Source organism: Wyeomyia smithii, chromosome 1, assembly GCF_029784165.1.
Source record: "Wyeomyia smithii strain HCP4-BCI-WySm-NY-G18 chromosome 1, ASM2978416v1, whole genome shotgun sequence".
NCBI lineage: Eukaryota > Metazoa > Arthropoda > Insecta > Diptera > Culicidae > Wyeomyia > Wyeomyia smithii.
Window position 1 is genome coordinate 126360233 of NC_073694.1, and position 19144 is coordinate 126379376.

At 43.5% G+C, this 19144-nt stretch overlaps 2 protein-coding genes across 4 annotated transcripts in view; one reads left to right on the forward strand and one right to left on the reverse strand.

Moving 5' to 3' along the window:
* The window catches only part of LOC129717179 (cilia- and flagella-associated protein 43), a 133921-nt gene that overhangs the window by 105974 nt on the left and 8803 nt on the right, over positions 1-19144 (reverse strand). The gene's annotated exons all lie outside the window — the stretch shown is intronic.
* LOC129718076 (protein unc-13 homolog 4B) overlaps positions 1-19144 on the forward strand; it is a 147503-nt gene that overhangs the window by 63479 nt on the left and 64880 nt on the right. For all 3 annotated transcript variants that reach the window (XM_055668488.1, XM_055668486.1, XM_055668487.1), the window contains one exon: positions 1277-1875. In XM_055668488.1, coding sequence (XP_055524463.1) covers positions 1277-1875 — 599 coding nt within the window. The remainder of the gene's footprint in view (positions 1-1276; positions 1876-19144) is intronic.

The window sequence follows — 19144 nt, forward strand, 5'->3', positions numbered from 1 at the left end:
TGGACGACAAGCTCACGTTCGGGAGTCACGTCGACTATGCCTGTAAGAGGGCCTCATCGGCTATTGCAGCACTATCTCGTATGATGTCCAATAGCTCAGCGGTTTATGGCAGCAAGCGAAGACTTCTTGCCTGCGTGGTTTCGTCCATACTTAGGTATGGTGGGCCATTGTGGTCCAGAGCGCTAGGTACTAACAGTTACCGTGGTAAACTGGAAAGTACCTACAGGCTCATGTGCCTGAGAGTTGCGAGTGCGTATCGTACGGTGTCATACGATGCAATCTGTGTCTTGTCCGGCATGATGCCTATCAGCATCGCCATCAAGGAGGACAGAGAGTGTTTCGACCAACGTGACACAAGGGGCATACGAGGTACCAGAAGGTCATTCTCGATGCTCCGCTGGCAGCGGGAATGGTCCAACTCCACAAAGGGCAGATGGACGCACCGACTCATACCGGAGATATCCGGCTGGGTCGGGAGACGACATGGTGAAGTGAACTTCCACCTGACACAAATCCTGTCTGGCCATGGTTGTTTCAGGCAATATCTGCACAGGTTCGGACACGCGGTGTCCTCCATGTGTCCCGAGTGCGTGGAGGAGGAGGAGACTGCTGAGCATGTCTTCTTCGTATGCCCCCGTTTCGCAAGAGCGAGGAGCAACATGATGGCTGTGAGCGGGCCTGGCACTACTCCGGACAATCTAGTCCGGAGGATGTGCGACGACCCGGACATCTGGAACGCGGTCTGTGCGGCCGCCTCTCAGATTGTTCTGGAGCTGCAACGTGTGTGGCGGGTCAACCACCAACACGCCAGTGGTAGCTAATTACCAGTCTCCAGGTAGTTAGCTAGGAGGTTATAAGAGTAAAGAGGGTGCATCACACACAAAAGCCACTCCCCGACGTAATACTTAACCGTCGTTCCGGGAAGACCAGGGCTGGAGACTGGAGGGGTTTTAGTGGGTCGGGACAGGGATCAGTAGGTGTCTGGGCGAGTGTAACTACCCCAGCATCTCTCCCCTAGTCTCATCCCCACACCCTGAGTTCTCTTCTCAGGTGTCTGTTTGCAGATTTCCCCGCCACCTTTAAAAAAAAACAGATCACTATCCATGGTATGTAGAAAAAGTTTTGTATATACCATATTGCGCATGTAAACATGAAGGATACATTGTTTTTTAATATGAACGTTATTCTGTTGTATACAACATTACCACAGCTGTTTTTTTGTGAAGCTTTCTTTTCTGGAACATTAATAAATATTTACACTTTTTTTCCTTTTTAGCAATTAAATATTGAAACCTACAGGCGGAGTTTACCGGTATATTCTATGGATAGTCTCAACAAGTTTGACCGGTTAAATCATCTTTCGAATGCCATAGACTCTAACTCGATTTTATTTCGAAGTAACGTAGATAATTTACATACGTTAGATGAACAGATTGATTCAAAAGAAAGCAGAAGTGAATCAAATTTTGGCTTGGATTACTCGTTATATAATGCGAACCGCTCAAACCGTGCGCCCATGAGTTCTAGTTTTTATAGCAGGCTTAGCGGTAGTATTCAAAATTTGTTTATCGGCAACCGGGGTCAGTCTGTTCCAGCAGCATCCGTTGTACGGTCTAGTTTTAGCAAGAGTGAAAGTAATATCAACGAGCTTCGTGAGCATAGATCGGTACGCGATCGAACATTTTTCTTTGGAGGTAAGTCTAAAGCCAGACAGCGACGTGCGAATAATTTTCTTACCAGCGGGGGTGGAAGTTTTTTCACTTATAACTACGACGAGGAGGAGGAAAGCATATGGAAAAAATACTTCAATTTCAATATGAACTTGTTGCGAAAGAAGAAAATTAACACAATAAATGCCTTATCGGACCTCGGAAGGTAAGTGTCAACATATTGAATGTTTAACCGTTGCTTTCGAATATGAACATTTTTAAATATGATTCAACACTTATAAAAAATATTTCACGAATATTATTTCTGAATGACTCTTACTATACCTATGTGAAATTGTATTAGTTATCCCAAATTGTTTTTAAGAGTTAAGGATTATGCCAAAAATTATCTATTAATAGGCTAAATAAACCTACCGGTTTAAACAAGAAATTTTCTCGATCATTTTCTCCCGTCTTTTTAAAATTTTCTGCCGTCTTTTGGAAATTATTTCAAGAATTTGAAAATAAAACTTTGCATTAAAATTTATCATGAATTCAAACCAGTGCATTGCTGAGTCGGACAGCAATATAGCAGACAGCTGCCGACTATTGAAGGACTGTCAATCGGTACATTAACATTGTTAATCTTATTGATTCTGGCGAAGGCTATATTTTTGAATATATTAATTAGCGAAATTTAAGACAAAAGCAGCAGTTTAAAATATTTTTATTCAAGACAGTTTCTAAATAATCAGAGATTCAAAATAGTATTGCTGAACTCAGTGATCACTTTTTGTGCCTTCTTGACAGCACCTCGCAACTGTAAAGGACACTCTCTATTGTACAATTTTTATTGCGATAGTCTTTTTTTTCGCTTCTGACGTTGGCAAGGGTCACTGTCTAAATACATTTTTGAACAAACTCAAAATGGTCAAAATCCGTTCATTTATGCATTCGAAAAAGACACATTTTTATTGAACTTTTTACATCGCGGCCTTCAAGAAAATGGATTCTTATAATAGTTCATCAAAAATATCATCTTTTGGGTAACATAATTGAGCAATAGTTTCCCTCCAGTAGCACCTTTTCCTACTGCTGATACCCATTTTTATTATTTACATATAATGAAACTGAAATTTACAATCGCCTTGCGAAATTTCACGAAATTTGGAAGTTATCGAAACTCTTCAAAAAATGAATAAAATTCATGAAATTTTTATTGATTCATATTTAAAAAGAAGGGTTAGAGATATTTTGATTTTTTTCAAATGGAAAATTTTCAAGAAAAATCCGAAAAATAATAAAAATACAGTAAACCCTAGATTTTTTAATATTTCATAAAGCCCAAAGCTTTGAAGCATTTCCGGACCTTAATTAGAGTTTATTACAGCAGAAAGATTGGCTCAAAAATCATAAGTTGTTACTATTTATTTAAAAAAATGTGTGCTTAATTTCGATAAATTTCGTTCAATTTCGTGAAACTCGTGATTTCGCGAAATTTCGAACAACCTTACTTTAATAAACTTAATTTTAATTATTTATATAATAATAATAAATATAATGGATAAAGAATAGCTAAAGAGATTATTTATAAGACACGACTGTATGGTTAACGTAGAATTACGACAGCCTGTCTTATGTCCATATATTTCTTGCACTAGGCTTGGGAATACGATCGATATGTTCTTAACCAGTTCGCAGTAAATCAATCTCTTGCAACAGTGATCGGATATACCGCTGTTGCTATCCACAGCTACTATTTACTGCTGCCATCCGCTGTCGCAGTCGCTATCGCTGTTACCCGCTGGTCCTTAGTTAGTGACCATCCACTAGTGAACTGATTCGTTTGATGATGATGATAGATATACAGAGTATTTGTATCAGAATTGTTCTCTTTGGTGGTTCTTGTTTAAGAAAGATAAGTAACTACTCACGATGACTATGTACAGTTTGAACCAAACCTAACTTACTTTATACAGGCTGCTTGTGTTTTCGGAATTATGATATTCTTGGGCAAATTTTGTTTCTTTAATTCTTACATCTAATTTTTGAATAGCCGTCTCCTGGTGGATATATGTGATTCTGCAATCAAGGATCGTCCGTAAAATTCGGTTTTAGGCAAGCTGCAATTTGTTCCTTTTAGTTTGTGAACGTGACTCCCACACCTCAGCTACGTAAAAAACAGTGGGGGCAATTGATTGTTTGTAGATTGTGATCGAAACAAAGCAGTGCATTTAACCAGTGTTCTCTCCACATGCGATCGAAAGAGAAGCTTTTCGTCGAACAACAGTCTCAAGTAACTATCTTCGGATGACGCTTCAACCCCTGTGGCGCTCATGACCACAACGCATGATGGAGAGGGCATTAGTTTGGCAGATTGTCAATGTTGGAATACTACTGTTCGGGTTTTTGAGGCATTAGTACGAAGTTTTCGGAGTAACACCATCTTGGTAGCATTCCGTCCCGAACGCTCTGCAATAACGAACGCATTAAGTGGTTGTCTCGCTATAAAACCGATATTGTGTAGAAAAAATCGAAAAAGGCATTGCTTACTCGGTCGCGTTTCAAAGAGTGCGAAGTGCGGTGTGAAGATAATCTGATAATCCGCAGTGAAGCCCGTTCCAGTACCGAAAGACTCGGTAATTGTTCTATTGAAGACAACAAAGAAAAAGAAGTACGTGTTTCTTTGCCACTGTACTGTTGCGCTAGTTTGAGCGCAATGGATGTGGATCCCTTAGCCCCCGATCCCCCGTCTCCGAACCCACCCGACCCTGTCCTTCCTGTTCAGTCTCCGTCTGTCCCTGCTTTAATCAATCCTCGTCCCAGGCTTCACCCAGACGGATCAACGGGTCCACTGGTCCTTTACATGAGGCCCAAACCAGGAGGTAAATCGCTTAACACGTTGCAAATCGCGAAGGATCTGACGTCACGATACAAGGCCGTGACAGAAATATCAAAAGTCAGACCAAACAAGCTCCGTGTCGTGGTGAATGATCTGAATCAGGCCAACGATATAGCTTGCTCCGAGCTCTTCACATGCGAGTATCGCGTGTATGTACCCGCACGAGACGTGGAGATCGACGGTGTGATAACCGATTCGAGTCTGTCTGTCGAGTGTATCCTGAGCGCAACCGGTTGTTTCAAGAATTCCAATACCGAGGCGAAGATATTGGGCTGTAAGCAATTACGGTCTATTTCGCTCGTCAGCGGTAAAAAAGTATACGCCTTGTCAGACTCGTTTCGCGTTACGTTTGCCGGATCTGCTCTCCCTAGCCACGTCTCGATTAACCGGGTTCGTCTGCCTGTGCGTTTGTATGTGCCCCGAGATATGAATTGCACCAATTGCAAGCAGTTAGGTCATACAGCTGCCTACTGCTGCAATAAGGCACGGTGTGGCAAGTGTCGGGAGACTCATGCGGAAGATTCTTGCAGTGTAAACGCTGAAAAGTGTATTCGCTGCGGGGAAAATCTGCATGAGCTTTCCACATGCCTGGTGTACATACAACGCAGAGATAAAATTAAACGGTCTCTTAAGGAGCGCTCAACGCGTTCTTACGCTGAAATTCTTAAGAAGACCGTGACCACTTCTACCATAACATCGAACCCCTTTGATCTGCTGTCTTCGGATGAAACGGACTCTGACGATCCACCAGCAGAAAAGTCCTACGCCAATCCTGGAGAATCTAGAAAGAGGAAAAATATTTCCTCTCCTAAGCTTCCCAGGAAAGGCCCTAAGGTTTCTCAAGATGGAATGAATAATACGAACAAATCTAAAAGTGCTGCGGAAAAGCCGAAGCAAACTCCTCCTGGGCTTGCAAATTTAAAGTCTCAGAAGGAGTTCCCAGCACTTCCTGGAACATCTAAAACCCCAGTTGTTCCTTTTGCACATCCAGTTGATAAATCAAATGTTGGACTGGTAAATTTTTCTGACATTGTGGACTGGATTTTGAAACTTTCAATGTACCCGATCCAATTAAAATTTTTCTCACAGCATTTCTCCCAACAGTTAAAACATTTTTGAAGCAGTTGACTGCCCAATGGCCCCTCCTTGCAGCGATTGTATCCTTCGATGCCTAATTCAACTGCGTATATGAAGGATTCTATCTCTGTCTTACAGTGGAATTGTAGAAGTATTTTACCAAAAATGGATTCATTTAAAGTTTTGATAAATAAAAACAAATGCGATGCATTTTCCCTTTGTGAAACTTGGCTTACCTCAAATTTTGATCTCAACTTCCATTATTTTTATATTATTCGCGTTGATCGAGACACCCCATATGGAGGAGTACTTTTAGGGATTAAAAAGTGCTATTCATTCTATCGTATTAACCTCCCCTCGATTCCAGGCATCGAAGTTGTCGCATGTCAAATGACAATACAAGGTAAAGAGCTTTGTATTGCCTCAATATATATTCCTTCCAGAGCACAGGTTTGGCAACGGCTGCTCTTTGATTTAATAGAACTTCTTCCCTCGCCACGTTTGATTTTGGGAGACTTCAACTCTTATGGTGTGGCTTGGGGTTCCCCTTACAATGATAATCGCTCCTCTTTAATCTATAACCTTTGCGATGACTTCGACATGACTATTTTAAACAACGGTGAAATGACATGTGTCCCGAAACCTCCAGCGCGCCCAAGCTTTACTTTCTCTCTTTATGTTCAACGTCGCTACGGTTGGATTGCACATGGAAGGTAATTCTCGATCCTCACGGTAGCGACCATTTGCCTATTCTTATTTCAATCACAAACGGGTCAACTCACATGCGACCGGTTGACATTCCGTATGATCTCACACGGAATGTCGATTGGAAGTTATACGAGGAAATGATTACAAAAGCGGTCGAGTCGATTCAACATCATCCACCACTTGAAGAATAAAACCTCCTCGCGGGCTTGAATCTCGACGCCGCGTTGCAAGCCCAAACGAAGAAATATCCCGGCGTAACGATAAAAGAACGGCCTCCCACTCCGTGGTGGGACCAAGAGTGCTCCGATGTCTACACGCAAAGATCCGACGCGTTTCTGGCCTTCCAGGAGGAAGGTATAACTGGCGACTATATACGGTATTCGGAGCTTGATACCAAGCTTAAAAGCTTGGCTAAAGCAAAGAAACGCGGATATTGGCGTCGGCCCGAAGAATGCGGAATCGCGTAACGGTCAACGAAAGCGAGGAGTCTTCAAGTCGGTGGATATTTGATTTTGCCAGGAAAGTATGTCCGGACTCTGTTCCTGAGCAAAACATCGTTCGCGATGCGTCTCCGGGCCACGACGCGAAAGAATCACCTTTTACGATGGCAGAATTTTCAGTTGCCCTCCTGTCCTGTAACAATAACGCGCCTGGGTTAGATAGAATCAAATTCAACTTGTTGAAGAATCTACCCGGCAATGCCAAGAGGCGCTTGTTGAACTTGTTCAATAAGTTGCTGGAGCAAAACATTGTACCGCAGGATTGGAGGCAAGTGAAGGTGATAGCCATCCAAAAACCAGGGAAACCAGCTTCTGATCACAACTCTTATAGGCCGATTGCAATGCTATCCTGTATCCGGAAATTGATGGAAAAAATGATACTCCGTCGTTTAGACCATTGAGTCGAATCAAATGGTCTACTATCAGATACTCAATTTGGCTTCCGCCGTGCCAAAGGGACGAATGATTGTCTTGCGTTGCTTTCAACAGATATTCAGCTGGCGTATGCTCGCAAAGTACAAATGGCGTCTGCGTTCTTGGACATTAAGGGGGCTTTCGATTCCGTTTCTATTGACATTCTTTCGGGTAAACTTCATCGACAAGGATTTTCTCCAATTTTGAACAATTTTTTGCACAATTTGTTGTCCGAAAAGCACATGCATTTTACGCACGGCGATTTGGCAACATTTCGCATTAGCTACATGGGTCTTCCCCAGAGCTCATGTTTAAGCCCCCTTCTTTACAACTTTTATGTAAATGACATCGACGAATGTCTGGCTAATTCATGCACGATAAGACAACTTGCTCATTCTGTGCCGAACACGCATCAGTATCGGATGTGTTTGGTGATCGCTCCGATAGAATATAAAACAAAAGACGCGCGAGCAAGTGTTGGCATTATTTGCCTGGTCGAGTGTAGGTTCAAGGTCGCCCGCCTTTGTGCAACTGTTTCGCATCGTGGCTGTTTGCTGGTGCGTAAGCCGATTTGGCTGCTAAGTGATTTGTGCTACAGTAGTGGACGAGAATCTCAACACAAAGGAGGAAAAAGAAGAAGCCAACAGTTGACAGCGAGTTGTGTCGCTGTGCTGAGTGATCACACACCCAGCTCGCTGCTGGTGGCTGTTTGGAGCTGCTGTATTTGTGCTGCTGGCTGTAACGGCTGCAGCTTCGACCGTTCGGACAACCAACCCTGCTGAAAGGAGAAGTAAAGAGGTACGTGTTCTGTCGGCGCTAGTGCGCTAGATTTAGCGCGATGGATGCAGATACCTCGCCTCCCGTGCCACCATCCTCGAACCCTTTCGACCCTGTCCCTCCTGCCAACCCTTCCTCTGTTAATTCTCCAGTCCCCCCTCGCCCCAGGCTTTACCCGGACGGATCTCAGGGCAGCTTTACTGTTTTCTTTCGGCCAAAAGCAGGACCGAAATCGAAACCGTTAAACATCCTGCAGATTTCGAAAGACCTGACGGAGGGGTACAAGGCCGTGACCGAAATCTCCAAGGTCAGACCCAACAAGCTCCGTGTCGTGGTCAGCGACCTGGAACAGGCCAACGCTATTGCTCGCTCCGAGCTTTTCACACGCGAGTATCGCGTTTATATACCCGCACGAGACGTGGAGATCGACGGTGTCATAACCGATTCGATTCTGATTCGGTTGCTCCTTGATTTAATAGAACTTCTTCCCTCACCACGTTTGATTTTGGGAGACTTCAACTCTCATGGTGTGGCTTGGGGTTCCCCCTACAATGATAACCGCTCCTCTTTAATCTATAACCTTTGCGATGACTTCGACATGACTATTTTGAACAACGGTGAAATGACACGTATCCCGAAACCTTCAGCGCGCCCAAGCGCTTTGGATCTATCCTTATGTTCGACGTCGCTACGGTTGGATTGCACATGGAAGGTAATCCTCGATCCTCACGGTAGCGACCATCTGCCTATTCTTATTTCAATTACTAACGGTTCAACTCGCATGCGACCAATTGACATTCCGTATGACCTCACACGGAATGTCGATTGGAAGTTATACGAGGAAATGATTTCAAAAGCGGTCGAGTCGATTCAACATCACCCACCACTTGAAGAATACAACCTCCTCGCGGGCTTAATTCTCGACGCCGCGTTACAAGCCCAAACGAAGAAATATCCCGGCGTAACGATCAAAGAGCGGCCTCCAACTCCGTGGTGGGACAAAGAGTGCTCCGATGTCTACACGCAAAGATCCGACGCGTTTTTGGCCTTCCAGAAGGGAGGTATACCCGACGACTATATACGGTATTCGGAGCTTAATACCAAGCTTAAAAGCCTGGCTAAAGCAAAAAAAAGGGGATATTTGCGTCGGTTCGTGAACGAGACGTCGAGGGAGACATCGATGAGCACTCTTTGGAACACAGCCCGAAGAATGCGGAATCGCGTAACGGTCAACGAAAGCGAGGAGTCTTCAAGTCGGTGGATATTTGATTTTGCCAGGAAAGTATGTCCGGACTCTGTTCCTGCGCAAAACTTTGTTCGCGATACGTCTCCGGGTCACGACGCGATAGAATCACCTTTTACGATGGCAGAATTTTCAGTTGCCCTCCTGTCCTGTAACAATAACGCACCTGGGTTAGATAGAATCAAATTCAACTTGTTGAAGAATCTACCCGGCAATGCCAAGAGGCGCTTGTTGAACTTGTTCAATAAGTTCCTGGAGCAAAACATTGTACCGCAGGATTGGAGGCAAGTGAAGGTGATCGCCATCCTAAAACCAGGGAAACCAGCTTCTGATCACAACTCTTATAGGCCGATTTCAATGCTATCCTGTATCCGGAAATTGATGGAAAAAATGATACTCCGTCGTTTAGACCACTGGGTCGAATCAAATGGTCTACTATCAGATACTCAATTTGGCTTCCGCCGTGCCAAAGGGACGAATGATTGTCTTGCGTTGCTTTCAACAGATATTCAGCTGGCGTATGCTCGCAAAGAACAAATGGCGTCTGCGTTCTTGGACATTAAGGGGGCTTTTGATTCCGTTTCTATTGACATTCTTTCGGGTTAACTTCACCGACAAGGATTTTCTCCAATTTTGAACAATTTTTTGCACAATTTGCTGTCCGAAAAGCACATGCATTTTACGCACGGCGATTTGGCAACTTTTCGCATTAGCTACATGGGTCTTCCCCAGGGCTCATGTTTAAGCCCCCTTCTTTACAACTTTTATGTAAATGACATCGACGAATGTCTGGCAAATTCATGCACGATAAGACAACTTGCAGACGACAGTGTAATCTCTGTTACAGGAGCCAAAGCTGCCGATTTGCAAGGACCATTGCAAGATACCTTGGACAATTTGTCTGCTTGGGCTTTACAGCTAGGTATCGGATTCTCTCCGGAGAAGACTGAGATAGTAGTTTTTTCTTGGAAGCATGAACCTGCTCAGCCTCAAACACAATTAATGGGTAAAACGATTTCTCGGGTTTTGGTACACAAATATCTTGGTGTCTGGTTCGACTCTAAAGGCACCTGGGGTTGTCACGTTAGGTATCTGATGAAAAAATGTCATCAAAGAGTGAATTTTCTTCGTACAATAACCGGACAATGGTGGGGAGCCCATCCAGGAGACCTTATAAGGCTTTACCAAACAATGATATTGTCTGTCATTGAGTACGGGTGTTTCTGCTTCCGCTCCGCAGCAAACCCACATTTGATCAAACTGGAGCGAATACAATATCGTTGTTTGCGTATCGCCTTGGGTTGCATGCAGTCGACCCATACGATGAGTTTGGAGGTCTTAGCTGGAGTACTACCATTGAAAAACCGCTTCTGGAGCCTGCCTTCTCGCATTCTTATCAAATGTGAGGTCTTGAACCGTCCTGTTATTGAAAATTTTGAAAGGTTAATCGAGCTTAATTCTCAAACCCGTTTTATGACATTGTATTTCAATCACATGTCCCAAAATATTAACCCTTCTTCGAATATTCAAAATCGTGTCGGCTTATCAAATACTTCTGATTCTACTGTGTTTTTCGATACATCCATGATAGAAGAAACTCGTGGAATCCCGGATTATTTACGCGTGCAGCAGATCCCCAAAATTTTTTCCAATAAATATCGAAACATCAACTGCGACAATATGTTCTACACTGACGGATCACTTCTTGATGGGTCCACTGGCTTCGGTATTTTCAATAACAATTTAACCGTCTCCCATAAGCTTGATAATCCTGCTTCTGTTTACGTCGCAGAATTGGCTGCAATTCAGTACACCCTAGGGATTATCGAAAAAATGCCCACGGACCATTATTTCATCTTTACGGACAGTCTCAGTTCCATGAGGCTCTCCGATCGATGAAAGATGTTAAGCACTCTCCGTATTTCCTGGGGAAAATACGGGAACATCTGAGTGCTTTATCCGAAAAATCTACTCAGATTACCTTAGCGTGGGTCCCTTCTCACTGCTCGATACCGGGTAATGAGAAAGCGGACTCTTTGGCTAAGGTGGGCGCAACAAACGGTGGAATTTATGAAAGACCAATTGCCTTTAATGAATTATTCTCATTTGTACGTCAGAATACGATCATCAGTTGGCAAAATGCTTGGACCAGAGGGGAACTGGGAAGGTGGTTACATTCCATAATCCCCAAGGTATCGACGAACCCGTGGTTCAAGGGGTTGGATGTAGGTCGGGATTTCATTTGCGTGATGTCCCGGCTTATGTCCAATCACTATAGATTTGACGCGCATCTCCGTCGTGTTGGGCTCGGGGAAAGTGGTATCTGTGCCTATGGTGAAGGTTATCACGACATAGAGCACGTTGTTTGGTCATGACCTGTACACCGTGACGCCAGGTCTAAATTAATAGTTTCCCTGCAGGCCGAAGGTAGGCAGTCGGCTGTTCCTGTTCGTGATGTCTTGGCGAGCCGTGACCTATCCTACATGTCCCTTATATACGTTTTCCTGAAATCCATCCACGCCCCAGTTTAGTCCTACCCCCTTCCGCCTGCATCCAGCCTAACGACAAGAACACGTTAAGACCCCGGATCCGGAAACAGCAATCAGACCCGCACGATACTCTCAAGGCCCGAGGGAGACAACCCAATATGCCAGTCCGTAATATCTTGGCCCAGCAGCGGAACATGTGCTTACCTATGGCAATGAAAACCATCATACAGTAAACCAGTGCTTTTAATGCAAAATGTTATAGCTTTGAGTTACATTTAGCTTCAGCTCGTAGTCGGCAGCGGGGATAAAAAATTTGCTTTTAGTTATTAAGATACTTTAGAAAGTAAGCTACCAGATATAATTGGCGCCGTTAAACATTAAATTGTATTTGTACCGTGTCAAATAAATTATAGATGAACAAAAAAAAAGACAACTTGCAGACGACAGTGTAATCTCTGTTACAGGAGCCAATGCTGCCGATTTGCAAGGACCATTGCAAGATACCTTGGACAATTTGTCTGCTTGGGCTTTACAGCTAGGTATCGAATTCTCTCCGGAGAAGACTGAGTTAGTAGTTAGTAGTAGTTTTTTCTAGGAAGCATGAACCTACTCAGCTTCAAACACAATTAATGGGTAAAACGATTTCTCAGGTTTTGGTATACAAATATCTTGGTATCTGATTCGACTCTAAAGGCACCTGGGGTTGTCACGTGAGGTATCTGATGAAAAAATGTCAACAAAGAGTGAATTTTCTTCGTACAATAACCGGACAATGGTGGGGAGCTTATCCAGGAGACCTTATAAGGCTTTACCAAACAACGATATTGTCTGTCATTGAGTACGGGTGTTTCTGCTTCCGCTCCGCAGCAAACACACATTTGATCAAACTGGAGCGAATACAATATCGTTGTTTGCGTATCGCCTTGGGTTGCATGCAATCGACCCATACGATGAGTACTACCATTGAAAAACCGCTTCTGGAGCCTGCCTTCTCGCCTTCTTATCAAATGTGAGGTCTTGAACCGTCCTGTTATTGAAAATTTTGAAAGGTTAATCGAGCTTAATTCTCAAACCCGTTTTATGACATTGTATTTCAATCACATGTCCCAAAATATTACCCCTTCTTCGAAGATTCCAAATCTTGCCGACTTATCAAATACTTCTGGTTCTACTGTGTTTTTCGATACATCCATGATAGAAGAAACTCGTGGAATCCCGGATCATTTACGCGTGCAGCAGATCCCCAAAAATTTTTCTAATAAATATCGAAATATCAACTGCGACAATATGTTCTACACTGACGGATCACTTCTCGATGGGTCCACTGGCTTCGGTATCTTCAATAATAATTTAACCGTCTCCCATAAGCTCGATAATCCTGCTTCTGTTTACGTCGCAGAATTAGCTGCAATTCAGTACACCCTAGGGATTATCGAAAAAATGCCCACAGACCATTATTTCATCTTTACGGACAGTCTCAGTTCCATGAGGCTCTCCGATCGATGAAAGATGTTAAGCACTCTCCGTATTTCCTGGGGAAAATACGGAAACATCTGAGTGCTTTAGCCGAAAAATTGTATCAGATTACCTTAGCGTGGGTCCCTTCTCACTGCTCGATACTGGGTAATGAGAAAGCGGACTCTTTGGCTAAGGTGGGCGCAACAAACGGTGGAGTTTATGAAAGACCAATTGCCTTTAATGAGTTTTTCGCACTTGTACGTCAGAATACGATCATCAGTTGGCAAAATTCTTGGACTAGAGGGGAACTGGGAAGGTGGTTACATTCCATTATCCCCAAGGTATCGACGAGCCCGTGGTTCAAGGGGTTGGATGTAGGTCGAGATTTCATTTGCGTGATGTCGCGGCTTATGTTCAATCACTATAGATTTGATACGCATCTCCGTCGTATTGGGCTCGGGGAAAGTGGTATCTGTGCCTGTGGTGAAGGTTATCACGACATAGAGCACGTTGTTTGGTCATGCCCTGTACACCGTGACGCCAGGTCTAAATTAATAAATTCCCTCCGGGCCGAGGGTAGAGGACCAGCTGTTCCTGTTCGTGATGTCTTGGCGAGTCGTGACCTACCCTACATGTCCCTTATATACATTTTCCTGAAATCCATCCACGCCCCAGTCTAGTCCCATTCCTTTTCATCCACATTCAACAAAACGGCAAGAACACGTCATAGACCTCGATTTTGGAATCAGCAACTGAACCCCACGCGAATCAGCTAGGACCTGAGAACCCGAAGCCTTTTGTGATATCTTGGGTTGAACAACAGCGAACAACAACAACGAACCATAACCAGCAACTGAACCCCGCACAATACTTCCAGGACCCGAAGATTACAAGCCCCTGTCCCTGCTCATGACATCGTGGCTTTGCAGAACAAATCCATACATGCTGCATATTCATGGCCATTCGACGATCATCAGACGACCATTCAACTACAAAACATTGATTGAAAAATATATGCTAGTTTTAAGATAGACTTAATTTCAGCTCGTAGTCGGCAGCGAGGATAAAAAATTTGCTTAAAGATTTTAAGTCATCAGATATAATTGGCGCCGTTAAACATTAAATTATATTTGTGCCGTGTCAAATAAACGATAGGTGAAGAAAAAAAAACCATCCTGGTAGCAATCTGCCTGTTCAGATAGACCATCTCGAGTTTTATGTCAACATCCCTAGTCCTCTGGCGTCTGCGCACATTTCACAATCTAATTAGCAGTCGGGTATGGGAATCAATAGCAAGGAGCTTACCTCTCACAGGAACACGGCGAATACACGTTTTGTCGTCCATGTTTATGACTCGTTCGAAACCCTCCAACGCCTGGTCGATATCTTCTATGCTGTCGAGCGGCGGTGCACAGTGCGTGTGAGACAAAAATCAAAACTACATGACTAATCACATTGATGTAACAGAAAAAGTTGTTCATTAGCTTCAGAGCAACTAATTGCCTAAAAGTCTTATAAGATTAATTGAATCGTAAAAGTGTGCCAACCGCTAACTCCCTAATCCAATATCAGAAACCGCAACTGCATTTAATATGTATTATTCACTTTTTCTAAATTTCTGAAGTGACTCAAATCAAAATAACAAAAAAAAAATTCACGTGCTCAAATAAATAATTTTTTTTATTTATTTATTTCGTCAATCATATATGTAGACTGGTTACAATAATTTCTGAACTATACACGAACATAAAACAAATTAATTTTGTGTCCTCAGCCTCAAGGACTTGAAATACTGTTTTAGTTTATACCGGGACAGCGTAAAGTCAATGGCTTCGCAGTGTTGATTATAAGAATTCATCATACTATTCATAGGTCCATTTTTTGTGTATTCCGTACGTTGATGGTTAAGAGCAAATAAACTACGGTGTCGAAGTTGTCGAATGGGTGCATAAAAGTTCAATTTAGAAAGTAGTACTGCTGAGTCAACGTTCTGCGAAACGATATCGTTTACAAATGAAGCCATCGCGTACTCTCGCCGTTCTTTTAATGTTTGAATGTCAATCAACATGCAGCGTGCTTCATATGACGGAAGACGATGTGCGGTCCAACCTAGCTTACGAAGAGCATATAGTAGAAATTGCTTTTGTACTGATTCTTTTCTTTCTTCATGTACGCCAGGACGAGGAGACCACACAATGCTACAGTATTCCAGTATTGACCTCACATAGGCAATGTACAAAGTTTCGATAGTGTACGGGTCTTGAAAATTGTAGCAGAAGCGTTTGATGAACCCTAACATGTTGTTTGCCTTGTGTATGATAGTGTTATAGTGGTCGATGAAATTAATTTTAGAATCTAAGATTATTCCTAAATCCCTAACTTTATCACAGTTCTTCACATTCTGATCCCCTAATGCAATTACAATTTTTTTTTTCCTCATCTATAGTTTATTTGACACGGCACAAATACAATTCAATGTTTAACGGCGCCAATTATATCTGGTAGCTTACTTTCTAAAGTATCTTAATAACTAAAAGCAAATTTTTTATCCTCGCTGCCGACTACGAGCTGAAACTAAATCTAACTTAAGCTAGAATGTTTTGCATGAAAAGCACTGATTTGTTGTTTGATGGTTTTCCATCGCCATAGGTAAGCAGCATATTGAATATGTTCCGCTGCTGGGCCAAGATATTACGGACTGGCATATTGGGTTGTCTCCCTCGGGGCCTGAGAGTATCGTGCGGGTCTAGTTGCTGTTTCCGGATCCGGGGTCTTAACGTGTTCTTGTCGTTTGGTTGGATGTAGGCGGAAGGGGATAGGACTAAACTGGGGCGTGGATGGATTTCAGGAAAACGTATATAAGGGACATGTAGGATAGGTCACGGCTCGCCAAGACATCACGAACAGGAACAGCCGGCTGCCTACCTTCGGCCTGCAGGGAAGCTACTAATCTAGACCTGGCGTCACGGTGTACAGGGCATGACCAAACAACGTGCTCTATGTCGTGATAACCTTCACCACAGGCACAGATTCCACTCTCCCCGAGCCCAACACGACGGAGATGCGCGTCAAATCTATAGTGATTGGACATAAGCCGGGACATCATGCAAATGAAATCCCGACCTACATCCAACCCCTTGAACCACGGGTTCGTCGATACCTTGGGGATTATGGAATGTAACCACCTTCCCAGTTCCCCCTTGGTCCAAGAATTTTGCCAACTGATGATCGTATTCTGACGTACAAATGCGAAAAATTCATTAAAGGCAATTGGTCTTTCATAAATATCACCGTTTGTTGCGCCCACCTTAGCCAAAAAGTCCGCTTTCTCATTACCCGGTATCGAGCAGTGAGAAGGGACCCACGCTAAGGTAATCTGATACAATTTTTCGGCTAAAGCACTCAGATGTTCCCGTATTTTCCCCAGGAAATACGGAGAGTGCTTAACATCTTTCATCGATCGGAGAGCCTCAATGGAACTGAGACTGTCCGTAAAGATGAAATAATGGTCCGTGGGCATTTTTTCGATAATCCCTAGGGTGTACTGAATTGCAGCTAATTCTGCGACGTAAACAGAAGCAGGATTATCGAGCTTATGGGAGACGGTTAAATTGTTATTGAAGATACCGAAGCCAGTGGACCCATCAAGAAATGATCCGTCAGTGTAGTACATATTGTCGCAGTTGATGTTTCGATATTTATTGGAAAAAATTTTGGGGATCTGCTGCACGCGTAAATGATCCGGGATTCCACGAGTTTCTTCTATCATGGATGTATCGAAAAACACAGTAGAATCAGAAGTATTTGATAAGTCGACACGATTTGGAATATTCGAAGAAGGGTTAATATTTTGGGACATGTGATTGAAATACAATGTCATAAAACGGGTTTGAGAATTAAGTTCGATTAACCTTTCAAAATTTTCAATCACGGGACGGTTCAAGACCTCACATTTGATAAGAATACGAGAAGACAGGCTCCAGAAGCGGTTTTTCAATGGTAGTACTCCAGCTAAGACCTCCAAACTCATCGTATGGGTCGACTGCATGCAACCCAAGGCGATACGCAAACAACGATATTGTATTCGCTCCAGTTTGATCAAATGTGTGTTTGCTGCGGAGCGGAAGCAGAAACACCCGTATTCAATAACAGACAATATCGTTGTTTGGTAAAGCCTTATAAGGTCTCCTGGATGGGCTCCCCACCATTGTCCGGTTATTGTACGAAGAAAATTCACTCTTTGTTGACATTTTTTCATCAGATACCTCACGTGACAACCCCAGGTGCCTTTAGAGTCGAACCAGACACCAAGATATTTGTGTACCAAAACCTGAGAAATCGTTTTACCCATTAATTGTGTTTGAAGCTGAGCAGGTTCATGCTTCCTAGAAAAAACTACTATCTCAGTCTTCTCCGGAGAGAATTCGATACCTAGCTGTAAAGCCCAAGCAGACAAATTGTCCAAGGTATCTTGCAATGGTCCTTGCAAATCGGCAGCTTTGGCTCCTGTAACAGAGATTACACTGTCGTCTGCAAGTTGTCTTATCGTGCATGAATTTGCCAGACATTCGTCGATGTCATTTACATAAAAGTTGTAAAGAAGGGGGCTTAAACATGAGCCCTGGGGAAGACCCATGTAGCTAATGCGAAAAGTTGCCAAATCGCCGTGCGTAAAATGCATGTGCTTTTCGGACAACAAATTGTGCAAAAAATTGTTCAAAATTGGAGAAAATCCTTGTCGGTGAAGTTTACACGAAAGAATGTCAATAGAAACAGAATCAAAAGCCCCCTTAATGTCCAAGAACGCAGACGCCATTTGTTCTTTGCGAGCATACGCCAGCTGAATATCTGTTGAAAGCAACGCAAGACAATCATTCGTCCCTTTGGCACGGCGGAAGCCAAATTGAGTATCTGATAGTAGACCATTTGATTCGACCCAATGGTCTAAACGACGGAGTATCATTTTTTCCATCAATTTCCGGATACAGGATAGCATTGCTATCGGCCTATAAGAGTTGTGATCAGAAGCTGGTTTCCCTGGTTTTTGGATGGCGATCACCTTCACTTGCCTCCAATCCTGCGGTACAATATTTTGCTCCAGGAACTTATTGAACAAGTTCAACAAGCGCCTCTTGGCATTGCCGGGTAGATTCTTCAACAAGTTGAATTTGATTCTATCTAACCCAGGCGCGTTATTGTTACAGGACAGGAGGGCAACTGAAAATTCTGCCATCGTAAAAGGTGATTCAATCGCGTCGTGGCCCGGAGACGCATCGCGAACAATGTTTTGCTCAGGAACAGAGTCCGGACATACTTTCCTGGCAAAATCAAATATCCACCGACTTGAAGACTCCTCGCTTTCGTTGACCGTTACGCGATTCCGCATTCTTCGGGCTGTGTTCCAAAGAGTGCTCATTGATGTCTCCCTCGACGTCTCGTTTACGAACCGACGCCAATATCCGCGTTTCTTTGCCTTAGTCAAGCTTTTAAACTTGGTATCAAGCTCCGAATAACGTTTAAAGTCGTCGGCATCGTCTGTATCCCGGAAGGTCAGATACGCGTCGGATCTTTGCGTGTAGACATCGGAGCACTCTTGGTCCCACCACGGAGTGGGAGGCCGTTCTTTGATCGTTACGCCGGGATATTTCTTCGTTTGGGCTTGCAACGCGGCGTCGAGAATCAAGCCCGCGAGGAAGTTGTATTCTTCAAGTGGTGGATGATGTTGAATCGACTCGACCGCTTTTGAAATCATTTCCTCGTATAACTTCCAATCGACATTCCGTGTGAGGTCATACGGAATGTCAATTGGTCGCATGCGAGTTGACCCGTTATTAATTGAAATAAGAATAGGCAAATGGTCGCTACCGTGAGGATCAAGGATTACCTTCCATGTGCAATCCAACCGTAGCGACGTCGAACATAAGGAT